Raw genomic sequence first — 25,480 nt, 5'->3', positions numbered from 1 at the left:
CCGTCTCTGCTGTCCTCAAGTGTGCTGAACACACTGGACAGCCCCACTCCCCTCCATCTGTCCTGCCAGGGGTCAGATCCCTACAGCCAGTCATCTTCTTCAGAGGAGAATCTGGCAGATTCTATTCAACATTTTAAGTATACATCACATGCACTTTGATCCAGAATTCTACTTCCAGAAGCTGATCCCGCAGCTCACTCAAATGCCACACCAAGGCAGCAGGAATGGGACTGCAGGTGGAAGCCACACCTCCCAAAGCAGACAGGTGGGACGTGAGGAGCCTTGGACCTGGTACCCCCACGAAGGCGAATGACAGACTGGCTCTGGCAGGCACACAAGACCAGCTATCAGAGACGCTGCCCTGTGCACCCACAGTGACTGTATTTTTTTTTTTTTTTTTTTTGAGACAGAGTCTCGCTCTGTCACCCAGGTTGGTGTGCAGTGGCGCGATCTCTGCTCACTGCAATCTCCGCCTCCCTGGTTGAAGCAATTCTCCGGCCTCAGTCTCCCAAGTAGCTAGGATTACAGGTGCCCTCCACCACACTCGGTGAGTTTTTGTGTTTTTAGTAGAGACAGGGCTTCACCATGTTAGCCTGGCTAGTCTCGAATTCCTAAGGTGATCTGCCCACCTCGGCCTTCCAAAGTTCTGGGATTACAGGCATGAGCCACCATGCCTGGCCAGGGACTCTATTTTTAACCTGACCAATATTTTTTTTCTTAAGAGCTGACATCAGAGAGGAAGTATTTTACTCACCAACCATTCCTTTCAAAGCAGAAGTCTCACTGTAATCAGAAAATTTCCAACTTTTTTCTTCACTCTTGTCGCCCAGGCTGGAGTTCAATGGCGTGATCTCGGCTCACTGCAACCTCTGCCTCCTGGGTTCAAGCGATTCTCCCTCAGCCTCCCGAGTAGCTGGGATTACAGATGTATGCCACTACGTCCGGCTAATATTTTGTATTTTCAGTAGAGACAGGGTTTTGCCATGTTGGCCAGGCTGGTCTCAAACTCCTGACCTCAGGTGATCCATCTGCCTTGGCCTCCCAAAGTGCTAGGATTACAGGCGTGAGTCCCCGTGCCCGGCCAGAAAATTTCCAATTTCTTAAACGATTCTAAGCCTAAATTTCTGACAAGGATGAGACTCTCAAACGAGGCACCAGGCATTGAGACCACACCATGACAGTGTGTCTTCAGGGCAGGAGTTCTGACTTCATCTCTTCCCCATCCCAGAAGCAAGTCTGCAGCCATCACACATTCCTGAATGAGCCTGACAGCAGGTTGGGCACCAGGGGTTTCTGCTGCTGGTGCTGCATCTAAAAACGCTGCGCCCTGCTGGGCAGGCCCACAGGACGGACAGATGCACCCAGATTCTGCTGCTCAGACTAAACCCTGCACCCCACATGACCAAAGGGGCGGGAGCAACACGGAAAGGGGCTGGGGGGGGCGCTCCCTAAGAACCTGGCACAGAAGATGCCCAGGGAAGGACGGCGGGGAGAATGAGCACTGGAGCCCATGCCTCATGGAGGTGTGCATGTCACGGGGTGGGGCCAAGGTTACCAGTGTGTGGAGGGCACGCAGTGCGCAGGGCAGCTATGGAGGGCAGAGACGATCAAGACCTCCCCTGCGGGGCAGGCCTGTGAGGACAGTTTTAGGACACAGCCTGGTCCGTTCTGTCAGCCACAGGCATTTAGTCTGGAGACTGCCCCGGCATCCCATGACGGGTCAGAGGCCTGGCTTTACCCACAAAAGCCTCCCAGCATTCCAAGCAGTCATGTCAACACCACTGAGATGAGGACAGGAACAGAAAGTGTATTAAACAAACACAGGTATTAAACCGTTTTATTGGAAACTGGTTAAAAATTAAGGCACTCCAAGCTTTATGGTTTCCTTGAGGTTACAGTTTTGTGGCTGCTCTTAGTATATTTCAGAAAAAAGCAGATGGACTAAGAGCAACCTCCTAGACGTGGTTTTCCACTGAACACAAGGGTTAGCTGTGTTGTATTTAACAACCAAGCTCTACCTTCAGCTCAGCAACCTACGTGCAGGAAACTGACTGCACAAACACTACTGTATTCACACAAAGTTCGTTAAAAGTCTATTAGGAAGTTTCTTTTATGAATAAACAGTACAAAGTCCAATTTTGATGGCTGCTATAAAATACGTAGGAATCTGTAATACTTTGCTACGAATGCCCAAGAAGTCAGAGAAATAAGCCTGAAGAACTGGGTACAGGTTATATGCTCTCTGGAAATTTCAGGGTAGGAGTGTTACTCTCGGTGAGATGTGCTCAGTGAAAAGGCTGATCTAGCTGCTGGAGGGTTCCTTAAGGCGTTCTGGATCATGGGGATCTGCCTGTGAACTTTATCTCGTGCTGAAGACAGTTTTCTGTTTCACGACTGTGACGTAGGAAAACGGAATGCGTCATTTATCTTAGGAGCTGTCGACTGACTTTCCCAAAGCGAAGTGTGTTAAAATTCAGAGCAATCTGGAGCGGGGACTCCTTTCAAACGTCATTGAGCAGTACTCTTCCGCTTCCCCACACGCTGCTGCCCCTGCCATGAAGCGTGTGGTCGACTAACTAAAGTCATGCACCCTGACTTTACAGAAATGCGGGACAGGGCCAGCTCTGTGGGGTGCCTGCAGTGCCACTGGAGAGCTCCCAGGGAAGCCCACTAGGAAGGAAGTGCCCAAAACACCCTCAAGCCAGAGCGGCTGGAAGCTGGAATGATCCCATGAGGCAGGAGCACCAGCGCCTGCTGGGTGGTGTGGGGAGAGCCCTCAGTGGGCTCTGCACACCGGCTTCCGCGGCACGCGGCCCAGAGCCTGACCTGTGCACGGGCCTTTCTCTCTCCTCGGGGCGGACCTGCCGTCCCCAACGATCCCTAAATGGCCGCCCCCCAGACAGCCCAACAGGCAGAAAGAGCATACCAAGAGGGCTGGGGAGCGCTGCAGCGTCCTCCCCACACCGCCGGATGGGAGCCCAGCAGCGCTCCAGAGGCAGGCCCAACACCACAGGAGTAATTCAAGCGTCCAAGGGAAAAACAGTCTCATGTTCTAGTGAAAACACAAATTTTAAAAATTGTCCAAAAGGGGCCTGAAATTTTATATGAAAGTATTCTGGTGAAATCTTTTAAGTAGGGGAGAAAATCCAGTAATTTTTTTTAAAGGTTTAAGTTTAGCGACTCCTCAATGCCATTTAACAGAATTGAAGTTAGGAAGAGGAGCTCCTTATCAGACCGTGTACTGGAGCCCTGTCACCAGCAAAAGCCACGTGAGTCAACAGGTGTGAAGACTTAAGACACGTGTACGAACACTGTCCACGGTTTTATGGGGAAATGACAAAAGGAAAATCGGCTTCCCATTGTTGCATGTAAGCTTGTTAGTGGACAGAGAGGACGCCGGGCTCTGCTGCTGCCCAGGAGAATGAACAGCCACAGCGCCGGGGCCGCCAGGCGGCTTGGTGTGCAGTCGGCTTACAGACTGAGACGAGTAGTGGAATAGGCACGTTTCCTCCTCCAAAACCCAAACCCCAAAGGCTTCCCATTTCAAGTGACTAAATATAGGCATGAACAAGGAATCAAAGGTCACAAGTCTGCAGGGACAAGAGGACGATTGTCCTTTAGGGGCAGTTCTGCGAGCGCCTGTCCTGAAGGCTGCACTGGTCAAGGTCACGTGGTCTCCCGGCCGGGCTGTGCTGTGGAGTGTGCGCACCTCACAGGAAGCTTCGGGACTGCCTGGCGGGTTGGAGCATTTCAGTTGTTTTCAAATCTAGCATATGGGTTTTCTTCTTTAAACAGGCCTGAAAATAAAATACACTTGAATCATAAATTCATTCACTCAACTAGAAACAAAATTTTAAGAGGCCATACAGGCGAGTTTTATAAGAATGACTGAGGCTGCAGCAACAGCGGGTGTTCTAAGCAGCCTCCCATACTCTGCTTAACCTTTTCTGAAGTCTCACCATTTTAAACCTTAAAACTGAAATACAATTTACTAGAAACAAGAATTGTAACAGATCCTAAGAGATAGGCACTGATTTCCTGATGCTCAGCAAAGAAAAGAAATTTAAGGCAAATATTTCCTTCCACAGTGGTTGGCTAAACAAAATAACCTTACTTTGTGCTTATAACTGCTCCTTAACCTTTGGAATTAAGGCTACAGAAAACTAAGATGACCATCAATCTAACTCTTGAGTACTGCGACAGAACTGGGATGAAATGTGTATTTATCCATGACAGTAAACCCGTGGTACTTGCCCGAGGACCAGAAATTTTCCCTGTATGCTGCAGAAACACATGCACACACATTCTCTCTCTCTCTTTTAACTCTTTTTGAGATGGAGTTGCACTCTTGTTGCCCAGGCTCGAGTGCAACAGAATGCCTCGGCTCACTGCAACCTCCACCTCCCAGGTTCAAGTGTTTCTCCTGCCTCAGACTCCTGGGTAGCTGGGGTTACAGGCATGTGCCACCACACTCAGCTAATTTTTGTATTTTTAGTAGAGACTGGGTTTCTCCATGTTGGTCAGGCTGGTCTCGAACTCCTGAACTCAGGTAATTTGCCCACCTTGGCCTCCCAAAGTGCTGGGGTTACAGGCGTAAGCCACTGCGCCCAGCCTCTGTCTCCCTTTAAAAATCTGTACTGTACACTAAAATTATCTGCAACAATTACAACAAAGCTATCCACTGCAGGTATTCTGGGGGCTGCATGGAGGAGGAGGTGGGGAAGCAGAGGACGGTGAGGAAGGGCCTGGCCTCGTCTCTTTCTTGCCTGTCAAGGAGGGCCCAGGCATCAGGCTTTGGGAGATGAGGCTCAAAGTCAGTTTTGTGGGTAACCCCCCATATAGGCACTGAGGAATGAGAGCTAAGAACCCTGGCACAGTTAGGGCTTGAGGAATATCTCACTTTATAGTGTTACTACTCAGCTATTTCCTTTTACATAATCCTTTACATAATCATATATTAGTTTGTAGAAATAGGGCTTGAAGAATCCCTTTATATAATCCTCTACATAGAATCATACAATAGTTGATAGTATTCGTGCCTGAAGAATATTTCCCTACATATATACCTATAATTATATCTTAGTTCATAATCGGAGGAATGCCTAGAGTGGACACAGTACAGAGCATGAATTAAGGGATAAGCAGCTTATAATCGGAGGAATGCCTAGAGCAGACACAGTGCAGAGCATGATTTAAGGGAAGACAGTTACACCAGGACAAGAATCCATGGCCCGGGCAGCAGCGTTCAGTATCGTAAAGATACCCGCTGTGTGGCAGGCTTGGGGCGAGAGCCGCTCCTCCTGATCAAGGAGTTGTAGGACCTTGCTCCAGTTCCCGTGGAAGGCTGCGCTCCGAACGGCAATCCACCTTGGGGACTGTGAACTTTATCAGCTCTTGCTACTGTGATGCTTGAAAAGCATCTTCCCATAGAAGCCATTGGAAGCTCCCAGAAGGTGGTGGTAACCCTGACAGCCCTGTCACTGCTATGTGACTTAAAGCATCCTCCTATAAATCTTCTTAGAGGTAGTTTGCCCATAGACAGAAGTATTGCACACTGCACCCTCTTCACTGCGCACGGCCCACCTTCAAGCCTCGGTGACCTAATAGGGGTGGACCCCTTACTGCACACGGCCCTTGCCTTCGTGGGAACAGGCCCCTTGCTGCGCACTGTCCACCTGGCCTAGGTGACCTAATGGGGGTGGACCCCTTGTTTTATTGCTCACGATCCTATCACTATCCTTAAAGATGATTCCACTCACTGCCCTGCCCCCAACCTATACACAATAAATACTCTCGCTTCTGGACATTCGGGCCTCGCCTGACTCTGCTTATAGGTGGCGTGGCCTCCCGAGCCCAGCTGCGTTTTCTTTGTACTTCTGTGTCCTGTCTCTTTATTTCTCGGATCCTGCGCCTCAGCACAGCATAAGGCTCACCCCACGACCCTCAGCCCTGCATCTGGCTCCCAACGTGCCCTACAGGTTTGGGGAAAGAGTCAGCAGATACCAGCTGTAGGCAGTTAAGGTCCCACTGGAAAACTTGCTCCTGAGTCGACTTCCAGTTTAGAGGAGACACCAAAGACAAAATAAGGTTCCTGCGTGTGCGCTGCTATTTTAAATAACTGCACCAGGTTGACTCACACTTTCTCCCACTCTCCCATCAGGAATTTCTTGGAATTCTTCTAACTAGCCGAGGCTTCCCAAAGCACAGGCCATTCAACGGGCTTTATTACAAACTGGCACAAAAAGCTAATTTCATCAGTGCAGTTAAAGAGCCAAATTAACCACCGAAATGGCAGGTGTAAGCGAATAAGGGCCCAGACACAGAGGACGCAGGTCCGCCCAGAGCCTGGCTGGCCGCCCTCAGCCCCACACCCCCTGGAGCCGGGGCGCAGTAAGGGCCGAGCAACTTTAAACACGGGTTGCACTTGGCGATAACAAGCATTGTGCAGTGTGTATGTGTGTGCATGTGTGTGTCCACCTCATGTTTTATTTACATTAACATGAATCAGCATTAATCACGTGCCAAAAAGCTCTTTCTGACTCTTCCGTTTCAGGGAAACCACACTGCCTCCAGGACAGGCCTGCACAGACGCCGCTGGGCCCAGGCTTCACCAACACAGGCATGCGCTCGCTGAGAAAGAGGGCGACCTGGTGCTGCTCCTCGTGACAGTGGCACCCTGGCGCCTGGTCACTACCCATAACAGACACACTCCAGGAAACACAGGTGATGGAGGGGGCGGGGCAAGGACAAGGAGGCATCGAAGGCTCCACTTTGGAGAACCCAGAGACCCCGTGCGGCACCGCCAAAGCATGCAGCACTCAGGAGACTGATGGACAGCAACACAGGAAAAAGCCTCCATCAGCCCCTGGGCGTCTCAAGACCAGCAGCCAAGGCAGCCTCAAGCCACCGAGCCAACACTTTGAGACTGACGGGACCCACCTGGCCTCAGGTCACAGCATGGTCACATGGAGGTGACTTTCCAAGGAGGCCAGAACTCACAGGGAGGGGACACCCCAGCCAATGGGCAGAGCTACCCAGCATTTCCAGCCCAGGGCACCAGCAGCATGGGGCCTCTACAGACCCCACGGGAGGGAAATAAGCCTCTGGGGCTACGACGCCCACCACCCGTCCCTGACAGAGGTGCTGCTCACGGTGCTGCTGGGCTTCGCAGTAACACCCCCAGCAGATGACGGAAAGCACGCAGCAATGTCTTCATGTCCCCGAGGGTGGGGTCCTAAAGTACCACAAATACATGAAACTTCCTAACACAAACAGAGCTTAAAACACTGCAGCAGCCAGAAAAGGCTCTGAAATTTTCCAGTTAGGTTTCAAGGAAAGCACTGTGGGCGCAGGACAACATTCCTGAGGACCGCGGCTTCCATGAGCCCAGGGCCACACGCCTTGTACGGCGAGGAGACAGTTTCCACCAAGTCTGCTACACAACCACAAACGCAGTGCGGGGGACGCTCGTAATCTTTGCGGACTTTAAAATCAGTACACAGTCAACGAAGCACGCCTAGGTTCAACGCCAAGCAGTGAACATCACGTGATCTGGGGGAGGACAGGTAATGTAATGTGTGTTTCCAATTCACTCCAACTAAAAACAAGGTTTACTTTTGGCAAATACATTCATTCTGACTCCTTCAAAGCTCCCCCTCAAAATCTCTCCAGACACAACCAAACAACAGAGCACCAAGGCTGGGCAAGAGGGAACAGGGCCTGTGCCGGGAAATTCTCGGAAGGAGCTCCTGCCACACTCAGAAGATGGCAACCAGCATTGCTCCCGAGGGTGAGGGGCTGTCCCCAAACAAAGACGGGAAACTCGCGGCACTGGCACCTCGGTTACATAGGTGGACCCACAGGAAGCCTAACGCGATGGCGGAACAGCTGAGACTTCCAGCCCAGAGGTCTTGTGGCTTGATAAGCAAACGGGTACCTGGGAAAGCAGACTTCATAAAGACAACTGGCTGAGATCAAATATTCCTAGGAGCGAGTTCACCGCAGCACCGCCGCGGAAATGCCAGCTGCTCCTCTCTGAGAGACGCGGTTCTGTACTGATGGGTGAACCCCTAGCCCAATCTCAGGCCCCATCGGCACTTGGTTCTATTCCGATGGATGAACCCACAGCCCAGTGTCAGGCCCCACCAGCACTAACAAGGACCAAGACATCATAGCATCGCCTCCCACCCTGTCCAGAAGGGGTTGGACCCGTCCTTACCATATTTTTTTCTGATCTCATCATGTCTTGTCTTCATCTCTGCTCTCCTAAAACACAGAGAAACGTGATTAGCACCAAGCTACAGCATTCACTGTAACTGCAAGACACGCCCTCCGTTCCGTGTCCCTCAGGAGGGGCCGCAGGTTTCTTCTGGTGGCTTCCCTCCAGTTTCCAGAGTGAAACCAGGGTAGGGACAAGCTTGGTCACCGGGCCACACACCCATGAGGACAGGCAGGGTGACAATGAACCCAGTCTTCCAAGGCTATTCCAATGTATTATCTATTCTTTTCAATAAAATCAATACAAATGCCCAATACTGTGATTTTTAAAAAGCTTTTTTCATACCAAAAAAATACACTGACGAGTAAAAATCGTACACCAGGTTCTGAAGACAGTTAGGAAATGTGATTGTCAGCTTTTACTCAGTAGCATGTCACTTCAAGGTGGATACATGGAAAATCTGTCCCGCCTCCACCCTCACCAGCCGCCAGCTTGACTCTCTTGCCAGGTGTGGCTGACACCACCTCCGCCCAGGGCTACCCAGCAGCCCCAGCACACAGGAGAGTACTGTGTCACCAGGGAATGGTGACAGGACAGCCAACCTGGCCACAGGCAGACGCTGTCCCCTCTGAGCCTCAGCTTGCTCCTGGCACATGAAGGGCCTGGACCAGCCGCCTTAGCAACTGTAACAGACCCATGACGCCACAGACGTGAGTCTCATTGCACGGACTGGGGGAGACAGGCAAGGAAGCCTGTGGAAGCGAGTTCCACGGCCACCACCGGGTTCCCACCCTGTTCTCACTCTCCACCATGACCTAGAAGATCCCCTGGGTGCTACATACATTCTTAATTTCTAAAACCTGAGGAAAGCTCATGATGAATACACGTGACTCCCACAGCCTTGCAGATGTGAATCCCCTCAAGGTGAACTTCTTCCCAGAGGGGATCGCCGCGACCTCACCGTTCCTCCTGCCGTATCCGCCTCTCCTCCCGCTCACGAATGGCCTTCTCCTCGCTCCTGTCCGGCTTCCGGCTCCTCTTCCTCCTGCAGCAGCAGCAGCAGCAGACGGCGATGCCCAGGAGGAAGGCTCCTCCAACCACCGACATGGTAATGATCAACGCCTCAAAGTTCACTGGAGAGTCACACATCTCGAGTCAGGGCCGCCACAGACAGAGAACCACCCCAGCGCAGCACCCTTCCCTAGTCCCTGGGAACCATCTCAGAACACGGGAGCATTAAGTAGGAAACACCTTGGCCCAGCTGCTGGCTCCGGGGTGTGGAGAGCCTGTGGCCTTGCACCCACCCCACAGCGTCCGGCACTCTCTGAGCCTCCTTTCAGCCACAGGTTCTTATCTGTGACTTACCATTATGGATTAACCACGATGAACCCAAGTGACAGGGTAGTCTTCTCACTTGAGTTTGAAAAGGTATTTGAAGCATGAGAAAAGTTAACTAAACCAGAATTCTAAGCTGTATATTCAGACTCTCCTAAGACATTCTAAACTCATAGAAATGGAGGTGAAGCCAGATGTAGCTTTGTTTTTTATTTAAACCAAAGTCAAAAATATTACAATTATTTACAAAAGAAAGAAACTCTCAGGGCACATACTGACTGCCAGATTCAAAAGGAATGACCGGGGAGGGGCAGACCAGGCCATGGAATAAGATGGGGTCATCTTCAAATCTCAATATTTTGGGTTCCCTAGGGTTAAAAAATGGCTAATCAGTACCAAACACCAATGCCTTCCACAACCAACCTTCAGAGACACATGCAAATTTAAAACAAATCTTACTATTCAACTTCTTTTAAAGATCTATAAATTAAAATCAGCCAAGATTTTTCCATTCGGTTCAAACCAGAGCCAATTAGAAAACACCCTAACACTGCTCTGCAAATGTGTTTTCAATCAGCCAGTTCCAACAGCCTCCTTGGCTGGAACACCTATAATCCCAGCACTGTGGGAGGCCGAAGCAAGAGGAGTGCGTGAGTCCAGGAGTTCAACACCAGCCAGGCCAACAAAGTGAGGCCCCACCCCTGCCCATTTCTACACAAACTTTCACAAAATTAGCTGGATGCGGTGGCATGTATGTCTGGTCCCAGCGACATGGGAGGCTGGGTGGGAGGATCGCTGGGGCTCTGGAGGCTGAGGCTGCAATGAGCCATGCCTGCACTACTGCACTCCAACCTGGGCAACACAGCAAAACACGGTCTCAAAAAAAAAACAGAAAATACCCACCCAGCCTCCTGAAGACGGCTTTATGAGCAAACTCCCCTGGGCAGTAGATGACCTGAGATTCACTCTGTTGGTAGCTCTAGTTAGCAGCTGTGCCACACCACAGGTGATAGCCTCTGACCTCCAGGGGCTGCGTGGAGGCAGAAGGCCAGCCTCTGGGACGCCCTCAGTCTGGCCCTTTGCTGCCGTGCGCACTGAGATACACTTCTAGTGAGTTACTTGTTTAACAGAACTCATTTTTTAGTTGATTAAACTAGTTTGAAAATCAGGAATGGGAGTTACATCTGATCAAATGCCTTTTGAGCTTCTGTGTTTTTTCTTTCTCTGAACCGTTCTGGAAATATAGAATTGCAAACATTATAGTAATAGGGAGAACTAGAGAGGGGACCTTCATTGGCAGAAGACGTCATTTTTTTTTGAGACGGAGTTTTGCTCCTGTTGCCCAGGCTGGAGTGCAATGGCACGATCTTGGCTCACTGCCGGGTTCAAGCAATTCTTCTGCTTCAGCCTCCCGAGTAGCCGGGATTGCAGACATGCACCACCACTTAGCTAATTCTGTATTTTCTTAAATAGAGATAGGGTTTGCTCATGTTGGCCAGGCTGGTCTTGAACTCCTGACCTCAAGTGATCCACCTACCTCGGCCTCCCAAAGTGCTGGGATTACAGGCATGTGCCACTGCACCTGGCTAAAGATGTCATTTTTTGACTGGAGAACTCCAGAAAAATAAACTAAAAAACCCAATGAGATCAACAAGATGGCTGGCCCTAAAACATATCTACCCCTCCTCAGACAGCTTTTCTGATTAGCAGCTAAAACTAGTTAAAAACAAACAGAAATCCTGTCATAATGGGAAACAAATTTAGGGCTCCTTTTTGCTGATTATAGAGGGTAAAACCCAGGAAGAAGTTGAACTTGAACCAAAGGATGTAGGAGAGACCTGGCAAAGAAAGGCATCTTTGTCTCTGGACGAGCAGCCAATGCTGCAGACATCTCATTTACCTCCAAGTGAGCGTGTGTTTTAGGTCATTACAATTAAAGCTCCAAAAACATTTTGCCTAGAAACGGATAAATGGTTCTAAAGTTATTTGTAAGAATAAATAAAGGTCTGTGGTGCAAGACCTAAAATTAGCATCATGTGCGCCGTGGGATCTGGTGAAACCAGGAGGGCCCTGAGGGCCCAGCCACGAGTTCTCCTCCCTACTCAGGCCCTGTGGACAAGGTTGGACAAGGTCCTGGCTCAGACAGCCTCTTGCTCCCCTGGCATGTCAGGCACACTTCCTGCTTCTCCCAGAGTAGCGGGTATCGCAGTTCCCTCTCAGCCTCAGAATTAACCGAAGAAGCTCTTCACGCCCCACCCTCCTGTGACGCCGCAGCTGCCTCCCGAGTCCCGGCCTGTTCCCCTGTGTGGCGTGTGGTGCCCCTCCCTGCTGTGACTGTGACTGATCACCTGCTGCTGCTCTCATGTGCAGGGGTGAGTGTTGTGTATCCATCCATTTCTGTAGCCAAGCGTGGGAATTTCATTTCACAAGAGAATTGTCAAAAACGCCCACCATGTGTAAAGGTGCTCAACGTGACCGACTAGTCACTGCAGAAATGCAAATGAGAAGCACAAGACACACTACACACCCACTAGATGGACTAAAATTAGGGTGGCTGGTTACCTTAAACGTCAGGAGGGATGTGGAGCAACCAAGTCCCACATTGCCTGGAGGAGGCCAAACTGGCACAGCTACGCAAAACGTTTGGCAGACTTACTAACACTAAACACAAATGTGCACCGTGACTCAACAACTCCGACCTCCCACCTCCAGAGACGTCAGCGCCTGCGTCAGCGCCAACACGACCACTCCTAGCAGCACTAGGACCCAGACGTCCCGAGCGGCGTGTGGCTGGACAGCTGTGCGGGACACTGCACGAGACTGACGTGAACTCGGACATGTGCCGAATAAAAAGTCAGAGGAAGTACAGGGCTTCCTCCACATACAGGCCACGAACCAGTGACATCAATCTGTGTGATGGGAAGTCAGTCAGTGGCTCCTGTGGAGGTCTTGGCAGGAATTGGGAAGAGTCCTGGAAGTCCTACCTACTTTGCTGTGAGTGGTGATAAGGACTGCAAAAATGCACTGAATATATGTATGTGCACATGTCTGCATTATATAGACTGCATTATATAGACTTGGAAATGGAAATCAATTCGAAGCACGATATTTAAGACAGAAGTTGCAGGGGGATCCGAGATGCAAATAAACAGAAAGAATCATCCAAACACCTTCAGAAAATACTGGCTCCTTTGCAAAGCTTAGGAAGCCTATGTATTACCCCAAAACCCGAGGCCTAAAAGATTAAATTCAACTACATAATAATGAGTTCCAGGTAACAAAACACACCACAGACTGATTTAAAAGACAAACTAGGAAACAATCTGAATCTCACAAGAGCTGATCCCCCTAATTTAAAAAGCCTGCAAAATCAAATATATAAAGATATACATACAAAAAGAGAGGCCTGTGTCCACGCTAAGCAAGGATTCGTAAGCTGGAAAATTGGAGATTCTAGAGGAATTCACAGATGAGTGTCAAGGGTGACATATGAATAAAACATACTATGCAGAGAAGTCAAAACGCTGCCTTCAAACTCACCCTTCCCCTGACGCCTTCCGTAACATCGTGAGATAGAGCTGGGGCTGACAACCTTGAAAGAGGGCCTCCAGGTTCCCCAGGGAGCCCTAGGCTGCTTTCCCATCACCAGATCACCCCTGGCTTCCCAACGCCTTGCTGGGAGTCACAAAGCTACTGGCAGCACATTTTCAGCAACTTCTGCTAATTGAGCACATACTACTATTTTCAAAGAAGTATCGATTTTGCAAGAAGCAAATGAAAACAATGACTTACCCCAACAGACTCCCCAGCGTGCAGAGCTCAATTTACAAAGGGAGGCAGGTGGCAAGACACTTGTCACTGGGTAGTCCAGACATGCCTTGTTAGTGTTACACCAAAGACACTGAAAGAGACCAACAACGTTAGAAACGCAATAGAAAACCAAAGAAAGAACTGTCCAGGCTCTGCCCACAGCCCACCAGTGCCGCCATTGCTCTGTGAACAGCTGGAACGGCTCAGCCTCCCACCTCCCACCTCGTCCCTGCCTTCAGTCCACACCCAGCATGGCGGCCGGCAGCCCTGTCAGCTCTCCACAGACTCACCCAAGGCTTCTATCACTCAGATCCCTTCCACAAGTCACCCTGCTGAGGCCAAGGGGCCTCTGTGCTGCTCCTGGGTGCTGCCAATCCCCACCCCCTGCTCACAGCCTCTGCTTAGCCTGCCTGTTCTGTCTGGAGTACTCTCTCCACATCTGTGTGACTCCCCACCAACTGGACGAGCCCCGCCCCGACCAACTAACTGAACACTGTGGCTCACCTCCGCCACCCCTCCGTCACCTCCCCACATGCTGAGCACCTGGGCACCATATCCACCATGCTCTGTGTGCCTGAGGGCAGGCATCTGTGCACTTCACTGGCTAAAGTGTCCGCAGAACACAGAACACAGCCTGCCCATCACAAGTACTCACTGAGTTTGTGCTGAGTGGACTCTGGTGAGCATGGCCATCATTTGCAGAGACCCATAGCCTACTACAGCCTCAGGAACATGACCACAGCCCACCACAGCCTCTCTTCCAACATGCAGGGTCCTCTTGAGGCCTTCCAGGAACTGGCACCTCCTTCCAGAAACCTCCTGTGTGCCCAAGAGCACACCTACACATGCCTGAAGCTAGCCGCAAGGAAAGTGGCCCTCTGCACTGCCCTGTCTGGGTTCAGAGCTGGAGTCAGGCCTTCAGCCCTTCTGGACTGGCCCCATCCACAATGACCTGGGCAAGTCCATCGGCTGCCTCAGCCATGAGATCGCTGTTGTCACCATACCCGCCAAGGGTGGTGAGGGGTTACACAGTGCACTCCAGTAAAAACGCTCTCTAGGCCACAAAGCTACATGCAACAGTGAGCTATGTTCAAGGCTGGCATGACTTCCAATGGAAAAATCCAGAGACTAAAAAGCAGCAGCATGGAGAAAACACACCAGGACCAGACACATTAGAGCAAGTTCAACATCACCAATGGCAAGATTTGAAACCACAGAAACAGCATCTTCCACTTTTTTATTCAGAAATCAAGTATCCACTCAAGTCCCACAAACTGAAGAGGTATGTGTCCAGCCTGCGCCACTGCCTCATGGAGTGATTTTTTTTTTTTTTTTTTGAGACGGAGTTTTTGCTCTTGTTACCCAGGCTGGAGTGCAATGGAGCAATCTTGGCTCACCGCAACCTCCGCCTCCCAGGTTCAGGCAATTCTCCTGCCTCAGCCTCCTGAGTAGCTGGGATTACAGGCACGCGCCACCATGCCCAGCTAATTTTTTGTATTTTTAGTAGAGACGGGGTTTCACCATGTTGATCAGGATGGTCTCGATCTCTTGACTTCGTGATCCACCCGCCTCGGCCTCCCAAAGTGCTGGGATTACAGGCGTGAGCCACCGCGCCTGGCCAGAACTGATTTTTAAGAACACAGTTCAGGCCTTAGGCTGGAAATCATCTAATACATCTTTCCCAACCTGCCTCGTGGCATCAAACCTGACTGTCGGGGAAAGGAGACCTCGGGCTCAGCAGTTCTCAACACCTGGTAAACCCCGGACTGGAAGGGGCAGGGGGTGGCCTCTCAGGAATCCTGAGAAAAAGCCCCACTGTTTTCTGTGGGATGCTGTTTTCTGCCCAACCACTCCCATCCAGCACGGGCCTGCCCTCAGGTTTCCCACGCTGACCTCACGGTGCCACGAGGAGGCTCTAACTTAGGTGCTACTGAACCAAGAGCTCCGTGGCAAGACGAGCCTAAGAGGCGCCCGCCAGGCTGGCCCGGGAGCAGGCCCCACGCAGAGAAAGCCAGGGGACCCCGTTCACACGCCTTCACAAGACCTGCAGTGTGCTTCTGCTTCCCCACCATGGCTGCTCCTTCTCCCACAAGGACGTCTACATCTGACTCCAGCGGGAAGGCACCCTGGGGAGGCTCGGGCCCCACCTCATACCACGGAGTCTTAGGGAACTTTGCTCCAGACTGCTGCGCTCCTGCGGAAGGTCACACAGGTATTTTAAAAACCTGGGACAACGTCCAAACCTTTTGATCATGACCAAAGAACGCTGTGGACGGCTTGGCCCACTGGCCTCTCTCTCCTTGCTGTGCCCCTTCCGATCCAGTGTGAGCAGCTCAGAAAGCAGCTTCCACTGCAGCCCTTCACAGCCAAGAAAACACAGGCTCACAGCTTTGGGGTGTAGGTTCCAGCTTTACGGACCGCCCAATTTCTCGACAGGGGCCTTGTTAGAAAAGCTGACCCCAAAGTGCAGAGCACACAGCATGGCCCCATCTGCTCAGGAGTGAATCACGGATACTGATCATGCTCAGGCAGTAGCTGCAGTTTTCATGAGAAGGTTTAATATGCCTGCAAGGGCTAAAATAACATTTAAAAAACATCATAAAACACAGCCCCAGTCCCAAACAACAGAGCTCTCCTAATATCCAGGTGACTCCCTGGACTTGGAGAAAGCCCTCTAGTCCGCATGCTACTTACGGAGACGTTCTTCAGGCACTCTTCACAGGTCTTGTTTGTGTTCTGAGAACATGCTGCGGGGAGAGAGAGGCGAGAGACAAGTCAGTCACTGAGAATCAGGCAATGGAAATGTTAGTCCAGCAGGGCGGGGGGCACCAGTGAGGGACGTGGCACCAAGAACCTGTGATTTGGAATCACCAAGTGAAGTTCCTCTCCCTGAACCCCTGCTGCTAACCAGCCTTCTTCAAGAGGTCTGGAACCAGCGTCCAGGAATCCCGCTGCAGGCAGGACAAACATGCAGCTCCTATCCGCAAGAGCTCTTCTGGGAGAGAAGAGTCCCAACACAGAAGGCTGTGTTTCAGATTTCTCTGCGAGAGAAGGTGCGCCCGTGGCTGTGTAATGACTAACCATGGACCCACTGGGACCTTCCCGCTCATCAGCAAGCACTCTTTAGGGAACTCAGGAGCCTCCATCCAAGGCCAGAGCAACACCAGTGACACTGCCAAGCAGCACCCTCATGTCTTCAGACTCACCCACGAAGCTCATGTGACAAAGCAAGGTCTCAGTTCCCTGGCAGCCTCACCCCAGACTGGGCTATGCTCCCTGTACCAAGAAGGCCTGGCAGGCCAGCCTGCGCCAATCATACAGAACACCCTGGAACTCTGCCCACTACTCACAGCACTGCTGCTAAGGAAGGGGTCAAACTCCACACCACCAACAGCTCTGGAACTCAAGCCAATAAGAAGCAAGAGCTACTGCATGAATAATTTCCAATACGCAACCAAGTTGACTGCCTACTCCCCAAATCCCTTAAAACACACACACAACGTGAACTGAAAAGAGCTCTGTGCACATCACCAGCCACCAGAGAAATGCAAATTAAAACTATGATGACAGATGACTGCACACCCACCACAGTGGCTACATTTAAAGAAAATGATAATACCAAATGTTGGCAAGGATGTACAGCAACAGAACTCTCACACGGTGTTGGTGAAAGCGTAAACGGCTCAACTATTTGCAAAGAAGGTCTGGCAGCTGCTCATAAGCAAACATGCGACCACCTACAACTCAGCAATTCCAACTTTATTATTTCTTCCAGGACAGAGGGAGCCTGCATCCACAGACAGACCTGCGTGGGAACGCTGTGTGATGGCCCCAAGCTGAACACAGCCCAGATGTCGCTCTGTAGGAGGTGGCCAGGCTGGAACACTCACACAATACGAGCAAGGCACCAAGCACAGCAATCACATGGCCCCTGTAGGAAGGGATCTTCTGGAAAAGACATTCCAAACACAAAAGGCTGTTTGACATGTCTCTCCTTTAGTGAGCCATGTGGCTGTGCAATCACTAACACCGTTCGGCAATAAAAAGAAATGAACTGGTCTGTGTAAAAGGTAGATGAGTCTGAAGCACATCACATGAGTGAAAGACGCCTTACACAGAGGACCCTACCATGTGATGTCGTGGCCATGCAGCTCTACAACAGGTGAGACTCACCTACGGATGGAAGAGGGCAATGGCTGCCTGGGGACAGCCATGCGTGGGGGAGGCTGAATCTTCCAGGTTGAGGTCTGTCTGGGTCTGGGCTATGCAGATGTAAGTCACTGAACAGTGCAGTTAAATTTCCCACATTTTCCTGTTTAAAAAATGTATCTTGAAAGGAAAAACACAAGACAACTGCTGAACGCTGGTCCCTGACAGGCACGGTGAAGGCAGGGACGTTGCACTCATGTCTGTGACTGACACGCAGGTGTGGAAGGCTGTGGGGGACACCTGGACAAATGCAACACAGCAAAGCGTGGCCACGGCTTCGGTGGCAGGTATGCCAGCGTGCACCACACACCCTCTCGGCTTTGCTGTACGTGTGAAGAGCTTCATGATGAAATGGAGGGAAAAGAGCTTTAGCTTTAAGTTACAATTTCACTCATCACATTTACCAAGAGGGACTAATAATTACAGAGTCCCCTGTTGGGGCCCTTCTATTTAGCACTGTAGTTCCACATCCTACTTTTCTAAATAAAACCCCACTTTATTTGAAATGAAAGCATATTTTGTCACATGTTCTACAGCAGTTATCACTAAGTAGTACTTATTCAGCCCCAGGGAGCTAAAGAAAATTGACAACCAGTGAAAAGCCTCATTTTCTTAAAGCACTGCTGAGAGGCAGGGTTACAGGGTACTTTGATAGAACAGCACTGCTGATGTTTCCAAGTCCCCAGTGACTTGGTGCTGTGGGAGGAAGGGGCAACTGAGGCTGACGGTGGGCAAAGACCCCCGCGGGGCTGCAATGTGATGGGCACCATGACAAACTCTTGATTTTAAAATTCAACTCCTAGCTCTGTCCACTGAAGGGGCCGAGAAAGGACAACACCCAGTAGCAGAGGCATGCTTTTGGTGCCCAGGTCTTGCCTTCTAGATGCTGTTCCCCACTAACAGGAAGTAGAGCTCCTTGGAGAAATGGCTGATTCCAGAAGTGGGGCAGAAAGCAGACAAGATGAGCCACAGACAGCATGCAGTGCCCGAGAGTGACACGGACATGAACGAATGGCAAGAGGACCCAAATGCCAGCCTGCAGAGTCTTTATGGCCAAATGTGGGCCAAGTGAACACCAAAATAAATGATAACAGTGTTATACGTAGAATTTTTGACGCCGCAAAAGAAGTAGCACTCGAACATAAATTTCCCCAGCAAGGCAATTTACTTCTGCAGAATGGTGCGTCTCACAGATGGAACAATGGCGAGTACACACCTAGACAAGAAGGGGAAGGGGTCTCCTTGTCCCCTTCTGACCGAGGTCGCCCCTACTGCTGTGTTGTTCCCCTACTGGCTACAGTTAGACCGCACAGTCTAGTTAACTCTGATTGGCTATTTTAAAGGGAGCAGGGGTACGAGTTGGAGTGGAGGGGTAGGTAGTTTGGCAGGAAGGATGTTACAGGTAGGTCAGAGTAGGTAAGCAGGGGTCAAAGCAGGTGACCAGAGCAGGTGACCAAGATGAGTCAGGACAGGGCAGGGGACCAGAGGAACAGATGTGCACTCCTGATTAGAATCAGTGGAAAATATTGTTTACTGAAACTACAAGGAAATTAAACTTTAAAACAGAGAATTAAAGAATAAGAGAGCTGAACATGCTGACACGCTGATTCTTTGAAGAGAAACTTTGGGTTCACTCTAACAACAGTCATGAACTCTAACCTATAGAATCCATACTGACATGAAATAAAGGAAGGCAAGTGGCAAATGCTGAAGAAATGATGAGCTGAGAAGCCTCCATTTCACCAGCATCACAGTCAACACGAATGCAGGCAGGAATGCCTCGAGGATGCCAAGACCCTGGGGTCTGCCTGTAGACCGACAAGACAGTCTCAAAGCCCCTCCCCAGAGGTGAATCATTATTCACGGAGAGAAGGTAGCACCTTGCAAGTGATCAGTCATCCCCACCATAACCCAGGACAACATGATGATGGGACAAAGTGACAGTGTGTGCCTCCCACAGGGCACTGAGAGGACATAATCATTGTGCTGCTGCCAAAGTGCACCGGAGTTGAATCAAAGGAAACACTTGGTAAGACCCACTGAGGCTCCTTCCACAAACTGGCTTTCTGAAAACAAAGCCAGACTGAGGAACTAGTCTAGATCAACGGAGATGAAAGAGATTAACAATTAAATCCAACTTGTGATCCTGGATTCTGGGTGGGTGGGTGTCCCCCCAGGACATTGCTGGGGACTGGTAAAATTTGTATATGATTTGCCCTATTATAACTCAGGTATTCAATGATATTGTATCAATGTTACATATCCAGATTTTGATAATTATATGTACTTCAGTTATGCAGAAGAATGTTCTCCTTCTTAGGTGATATACTGAAGAATGTAGAAATAAATGGCCACATTAGTAACTTACTCTCATATGGTTTGGTCAAAATAACAAGAAGCTATACAATTGTGATATGTCAACTTACAACACATTTTTAAAATATAAGTAGAGATAGAGTCTCTCTGTGTCACCCAGGCTGGTCTTGAACTCCTGACCCCCAAGCAATGCTCCCCACCTCAGCCACCCAAAGTGCGGGATTACAGGCATGAGTGACCATGCCCAGCAAAATCAATTGTTAAAAATAAACACAAAAAAATTTATTTTATATATATACATTTATTTATTTAAAACAAAGTCTTGCTTTCTCTCCCAGGCTGGAGTGCAGTGGCGCGATCTCAGCTCACTGCAACTTCTGCCTCCCGGGTTCAAGCAATTCTCCTGCCTCACCCGTCTGAGTAGCTGGGATTATAGGTATCTGCCACCATGCCTGGCTAATTTTTGTATTTTTAGTACAGATGGGGTTTCACCATGTTGACCAGGCCGGTCTTGAACACCTGACCTCACGATCCACCCACCTCGGCCTTCCAAAGTGCTGGAATTACAGGTGTGAGCCACCACACCCGGCCGTATTATAAACTTTTAAAATAACATCAAGATACAGAGAGGGAATGCTAAAGCAAATGGAGCCAATGTTGGGAACGAAAGGGCATTCAGGAGTTCACTGCACTATTCCTTCAACGTTCTGCACCTCTGAGGTCTTTCTAAATCAAACCTGGGCAAGGAGACAAGAGGGTATGCCCAACACACCACTTGAGTCCTTTCTGAAAAGTCATCTACAAGGAAGGGTACGTGTGCTTCCTCTCCTCAGTCTACCAGTGGCTACGAGACAGGGATGATGCCGTTCTCATTCACGGGGATTTTCTTTTTTTTTTTTTTTTTTTTTTTTTTTTGAGACGGAGTCTCGCTCTTGTTACCCAGGCTGGAGTGCAATGGCGCGATCTCGGCTCACTGCAACCTCTGCCTCCTGGGTTCAGGCAATTCTCCTGCCTCAGCCTCCTGAGTAGCTGGGATTACAGGCATGCACCACCATGCCCAGCTAATTTTTGTATTTTTAGTAGAGACAGGATTTCACCATGTTGACCAGGATGGTCTCGATCTCTTGACCTCGTGATCCACCTGCCTCGGCCTCCCAAAGTGCTGGGATTACAGGCTTGAGCCACCGTGCCCGGCCCGGGATTTTCATTTTTAAAGCTTCTTTCTGATAACTAGTCTTGTGTGAACTAAAAGAACTGAGCTCCAAGACACACACCATAAACTCACAGATGTCTGGATTACAGGTCAATCTGAGTCAGCAGAGAGGCATGAGAGGAAGAGGCCGGAAAAAAAAACCACCCAACATTCCTCCCGCTCCCAGCAGGCCAAGAACAGGGAGGGTTTTCATCAACGTTTACAGTCCTCATGAAAATAACATCAGAGCTGGAAAAAGGTCATTCTATTCTGTCGTTTCAAAACACATCATCTTGCATAGTAAGAAAAGAAAGGTGTAGTGGCTCACGCCTGTAATCCCAGCACTCTGGGAGGCCAAGGCAGGCAGATCACCTGGAGTTTGAGACCGGCCTGGCCAACATGGTGAAACCCCATCTCTACTAAAAACACAAAAATTAGCCAGGCATGATGGCATACACCTGTAATCCCAGCTACTTGGGAGGCTGAGGCAGGAGAATCGCTTGAACCTGAGAGGTGGAGGTTGCAGTGAGCTGAGATCATGCCACTGCACTCCAGCCTGGGAGACAGGGCAAGACTCCAACTTGAAAAGAGGAGAGAGAGAGGAGAGAGCGAGAAGAGAGAGAGAAGAGAAATGAAGAGGCATGAATCATTTGTTATGGCTTCACAAGCAGTGTTTATTTCTTTAAGAGATCACATCTCTTATCTCATCACGAGATACAGAAAAACCATGTGCTAGAAAACCACAGATAAAAACTGCCCTTGTGTTTCTTAAGTCTGAATGTGATTGCCCTGACTTTTGAGGTCCTATGACTGTAGGACTTCAATTTAAACTCCATTTACCAATTTTTAAAGAACATTCAGTCTCATTTGTTTCAGAAATTGAAGGAAAAAACAACAAAAAACATTTTCTTCTGTCAGGATACACTAACCCTCCATGACCCATTTCAGCACTTTCCTAAAGTTTCAGGCAAGTCAGTAAACGCAGCAAGCACAAAGGAACACACCAGTATGTGAAAGTATCTCCTTGTCAGGCACCTGTCACACCGCAGGCCACAGGCTGCAGTCTCCATACTCATCAGCAGGACAAACAGCCAACAGGGGCAGGGTGCCCACTCTGCACTGTGACAGAGGCATGGAAAACAACTACATTGCCAATTCCGGGGGAGAAAAGAGGGTAGATATGGAGACCAAAAAACCCCACTATTTCAATAGAAAAGAAGGAGTTGCAGACCAGTAGTATGTATCAACACTGTGAACCGTACGGCACCATAGCACTCTAGACAATTAGAAAGCCAGGCTTCTCAGGGTGAGAGGGGCAAAACTACAGATACCTCTTCCACATCAGGAGTCCCCACTGTAGGAGCAGTTGAGTGGGACCCACCACCTGGGGGACCTGCACTGGCCACTACTGCGCCAAGCATCAGAGAGCAGTCTGAGCTCCTTTTAGGGGTTATCTTTCCCCCAGATGAAGCTCTTGGATTGAGTCTGACCCCATACACAAATAAAGTGGGGTCCAAAAAGCCCTGTCCAGGTTGCTTTAACTTCAAGAATCTTGAAGGTGTAGTGGCTCACGCCTGAAGATCTAAAGATCTTCAATACACCATGGGTTCTTAATGTCTCTCCTCCATTAAAACACATAAAAAGATGCTTCAAAGTGTTGGATTTGGATTGGTATAATGTATTCTTTAAATTCACAAAGTATCCTTGTAAAGAAAACAAAATGTTTTAAACATTAGTACTGTGGTCACATTTCCGTAACTATGACAAGCAGTAAAAATCTCACACTAAGCAAGTACTCCGTGGGAAAAGGGGAGTTCTCCATGCTATAAATGGCCCCTTTCTCCAAGGACAAGAGGCACACAGACACCAAGAGCGCTTGGTCAGTGAATGTCAACATGACATGGCATCATTCTTGCTATTTCAAGGGGTCCCCAGTGAGAGAAACAACAGTCCACCCACCAGGACTTGGTGATTAGGTGGTTACTATAAGTGGAAGCAACCGAGGACAGCCTCCAAGTGGAGAAGGAAGTGCTTTTCAGCTGACACACCGATGGGCAGTTCCGGATTAATTCCCAAACTGTCAGGTCCACTCATCCACAGCCACCTCTGCACCCTTCAGAACTGCGGAGCAGCAGGAATCAGAGTAGTCAAACAAAACCTCAGGGTTGCTTTCCTGACACTCCCACTTTAACAATGCAAGCAAACACACCCCTGAGCCACAGATATGAGTTTCCAGTGAATCACAAACTCTCCCCGCAGACGCCCATCTGTTTGTTGAAACGTAACGTTTGTGCTTCAAACTCAATTTGGGCCAAAAGTTCCCAGTACAGTACCACTGGCCTCCTGGATTAACAAACTTCAAGGCAGCTGCATTGCTGACGTAACAAGCAGTACACTTGGAAGTAGATAAAAAGAAACAACTAATTCTGCACTAGAATAAACACTCCATAAGGCCACAAAAATAAAAGGTGCTCTGCTATGCTAGAGTTAAAGAGAACCTCACAGAGCCTGGGCTAACGTGAGTGGACAAAAGTATTAATCCCTCAAGCGGGGCCCAGGTCAACCCGAATTCTAAGGGTCAGGAAACTGAAGTTAGGGTGACGCTATTATCCAACCCTAGTGGTCACCTGGAAACTCCACACACAGAAGCCAGCATGACATTTCTGAAACAGGTCCAGCTGTGACACTCCTCAGCTTAAAATCATCTGGATTTTCCCGCAGCCCACCAGGCCCCGGAGGCCCAGCCCCACAGGAAACCACCCTCCATAAACAGTCCTGGCTTCTGGAACGGAGTCTCATGTCATGCACTTTCCTAACTGCTGGTTTCTTGGTCAGCTTCCCGGGACTCAGCTCCTCTAGGACGGGAGCTCGGTCTGTCGGTCATCACTGTGGCCGCAGCGCCGGGCGCAGATGGGATAAACGAATGAGGAATGCCACCTGTGGGTCTGGACAGCGCAGAGCCGAACTCAGCTTGCCTCAAAATCAGACGCTACCGCCTGCTTTGGGGAGGCCTGCCTTTCTAGGGCATGAGACAACGACGAGCGTTCGCTGCTGTGCAGGGAACTGCAGCCGGGTGGGAGTGGCAGCGTGAACGCCGCCGGCTGCCCAGACACACCGGCCGCGGCCCCCACCACCCTCCAGGGGCCAGGGGCCGCCATCTCAGCCGGTCCCCGACCAGCTGTGCGCCCTCGAGCATATCGTGGGCCGGCTTCCCGGGTAGGGATCGAACCCGAGGAGAGCCGTCTGGGGTCGCGGTGAGACCGCAGGTGCCAAGCGTCCCGCCTGCCGGGCGAGGGCCAACCCGCGGCCACGCGCGAGGAGCGCCGCAGCGACTGGACAGAAACAAAGACAAAGACGAAGGCGGCTCTTCCCAGGCCCGCACGCCAGCCGCGAGGGCAGCTCCCGCGGCCGCCAGACCGGCGTGACCCTCGGGATGCCTCCGCCAGGGTGCTGCCTGCGACCGTGCGCCCGGGCCGCCCACGGAGCCCAGCGCCGCGGCCCGGACCCCGACCCCGACACCGACCCCGACCCGGACCTCCAGCCGCCCCGCCCCCTTCGCGGCCCTCACCCGCTCCGGAAGGCTCCTGCGCGGCGGCCACCGAGATGAGCAGCAGGAGCAGCGCGGCGCCACCGAGGGGCAACCTCCAGTATGGCATCGGCCCGCGGGCCACTCTGGGCACCATGACGGCCGGCCGTTCGCTCGGTCAGCGGTACGTTACGACTCCGATGCCAGCCTCAGCGGTCTCTGCCCGGAAGAGCCGCGGCGCCGGAAGTGGCTCGCTGGGGCGGGGCTATGCGAGGGCGCAGCCGCAAAAGGCAGCTCGCCCCGCCCCCTCGCAATCGGGCCCGCCTCCCGACTCGGCTGTGGCTCAGTGCGCCTGCGCAAGGGAGGAGCGGCCCCTCGGGAGGAAAGCGGCCGAGGCTCGGTGCGTCAGTGCGCCTGCGCGGGGCGGTGGGGCGTGGACGGGTGGAGGGGCTCGCTGCGCCTCCTGCGCCTGCGCGGCGGGGAAGGGCGGCCCGCGGAGGGGACTAGGGGAGCGCGGTGTTTCGGTGGCGGAGGTCACGGTAGCCTCCGTCCTAAAGGGTTGCGCGCATCCGGGACGGCGGCCCCAAGCGCTGCTCACGCTGCTCTTCAGCGAGCTGTGGAAGACGCGCGGGTGGGCTCTCGTGGTCCGCGCCGCGCCCGCGCCCCTCACCCGGGCTTCCCGCCCTGGCCCGCCGCTGTCCGTGGGGGGCTTTCCGTGGATTCTTTATGTTTGTGCGTTACCCTCGCCAGAAGCGGCCCCGGAACGGCCTGACCCGTGTGCTGCCGAACTGTGACCCGCACTCCCGCCGACGCCCCCGCTGCGGCCTTCCGGGCCCCTGGGTGGACGAAAGGACTCAGTCCTGACGGGCGCGTT

General features: G+C 51.1%; 1 protein-coding gene across 1 annotated transcript; it reads right to left on the bottom strand.

The window, feature by feature from the left end:
- Window positions 1-3,627: 3,627 nt before the first annotated feature.
- Window positions 3,628-24,860, bottom strand: PTTG1IP (PTTG1 interacting protein). The gene is made up of 6 exons (XM_003927549.4): window positions 24,649-24,860; window positions 16,058-16,110; window positions 13,346-13,454; window positions 9,180-9,351; window positions 8,219-8,265; window positions 3,628-3,797 (listed from the first exon to the last, which is right to left on the bottom strand). The coding sequence occupies exons 1-6, from the start codon at window positions 24,761-24,763 to the stop codon at window positions 3,751-3,753; spliced, it is 543 nt and encodes a 180-aa protein (XP_003927598.1). The 5' UTR covers window positions 24,764-24,860; the 3' UTR covers window positions 3,628-3,750.
- Between the last annotated feature and the right edge of the window lie 620 nt (window positions 24,861-25,480).

This window comes from Saimiri boliviensis, chromosome 18 (genome assembly GCF_048565385.1).
Source record: "Saimiri boliviensis isolate mSaiBol1 chromosome 18, mSaiBol1.pri, whole genome shotgun sequence".
Taxonomy (NCBI): domain Eukaryota; kingdom Metazoa; phylum Chordata; class Mammalia; order Primates; family Cebidae; genus Saimiri; species Saimiri boliviensis.
This window is presented reverse-complemented; position numbering and strand designations above follow the sequence as displayed.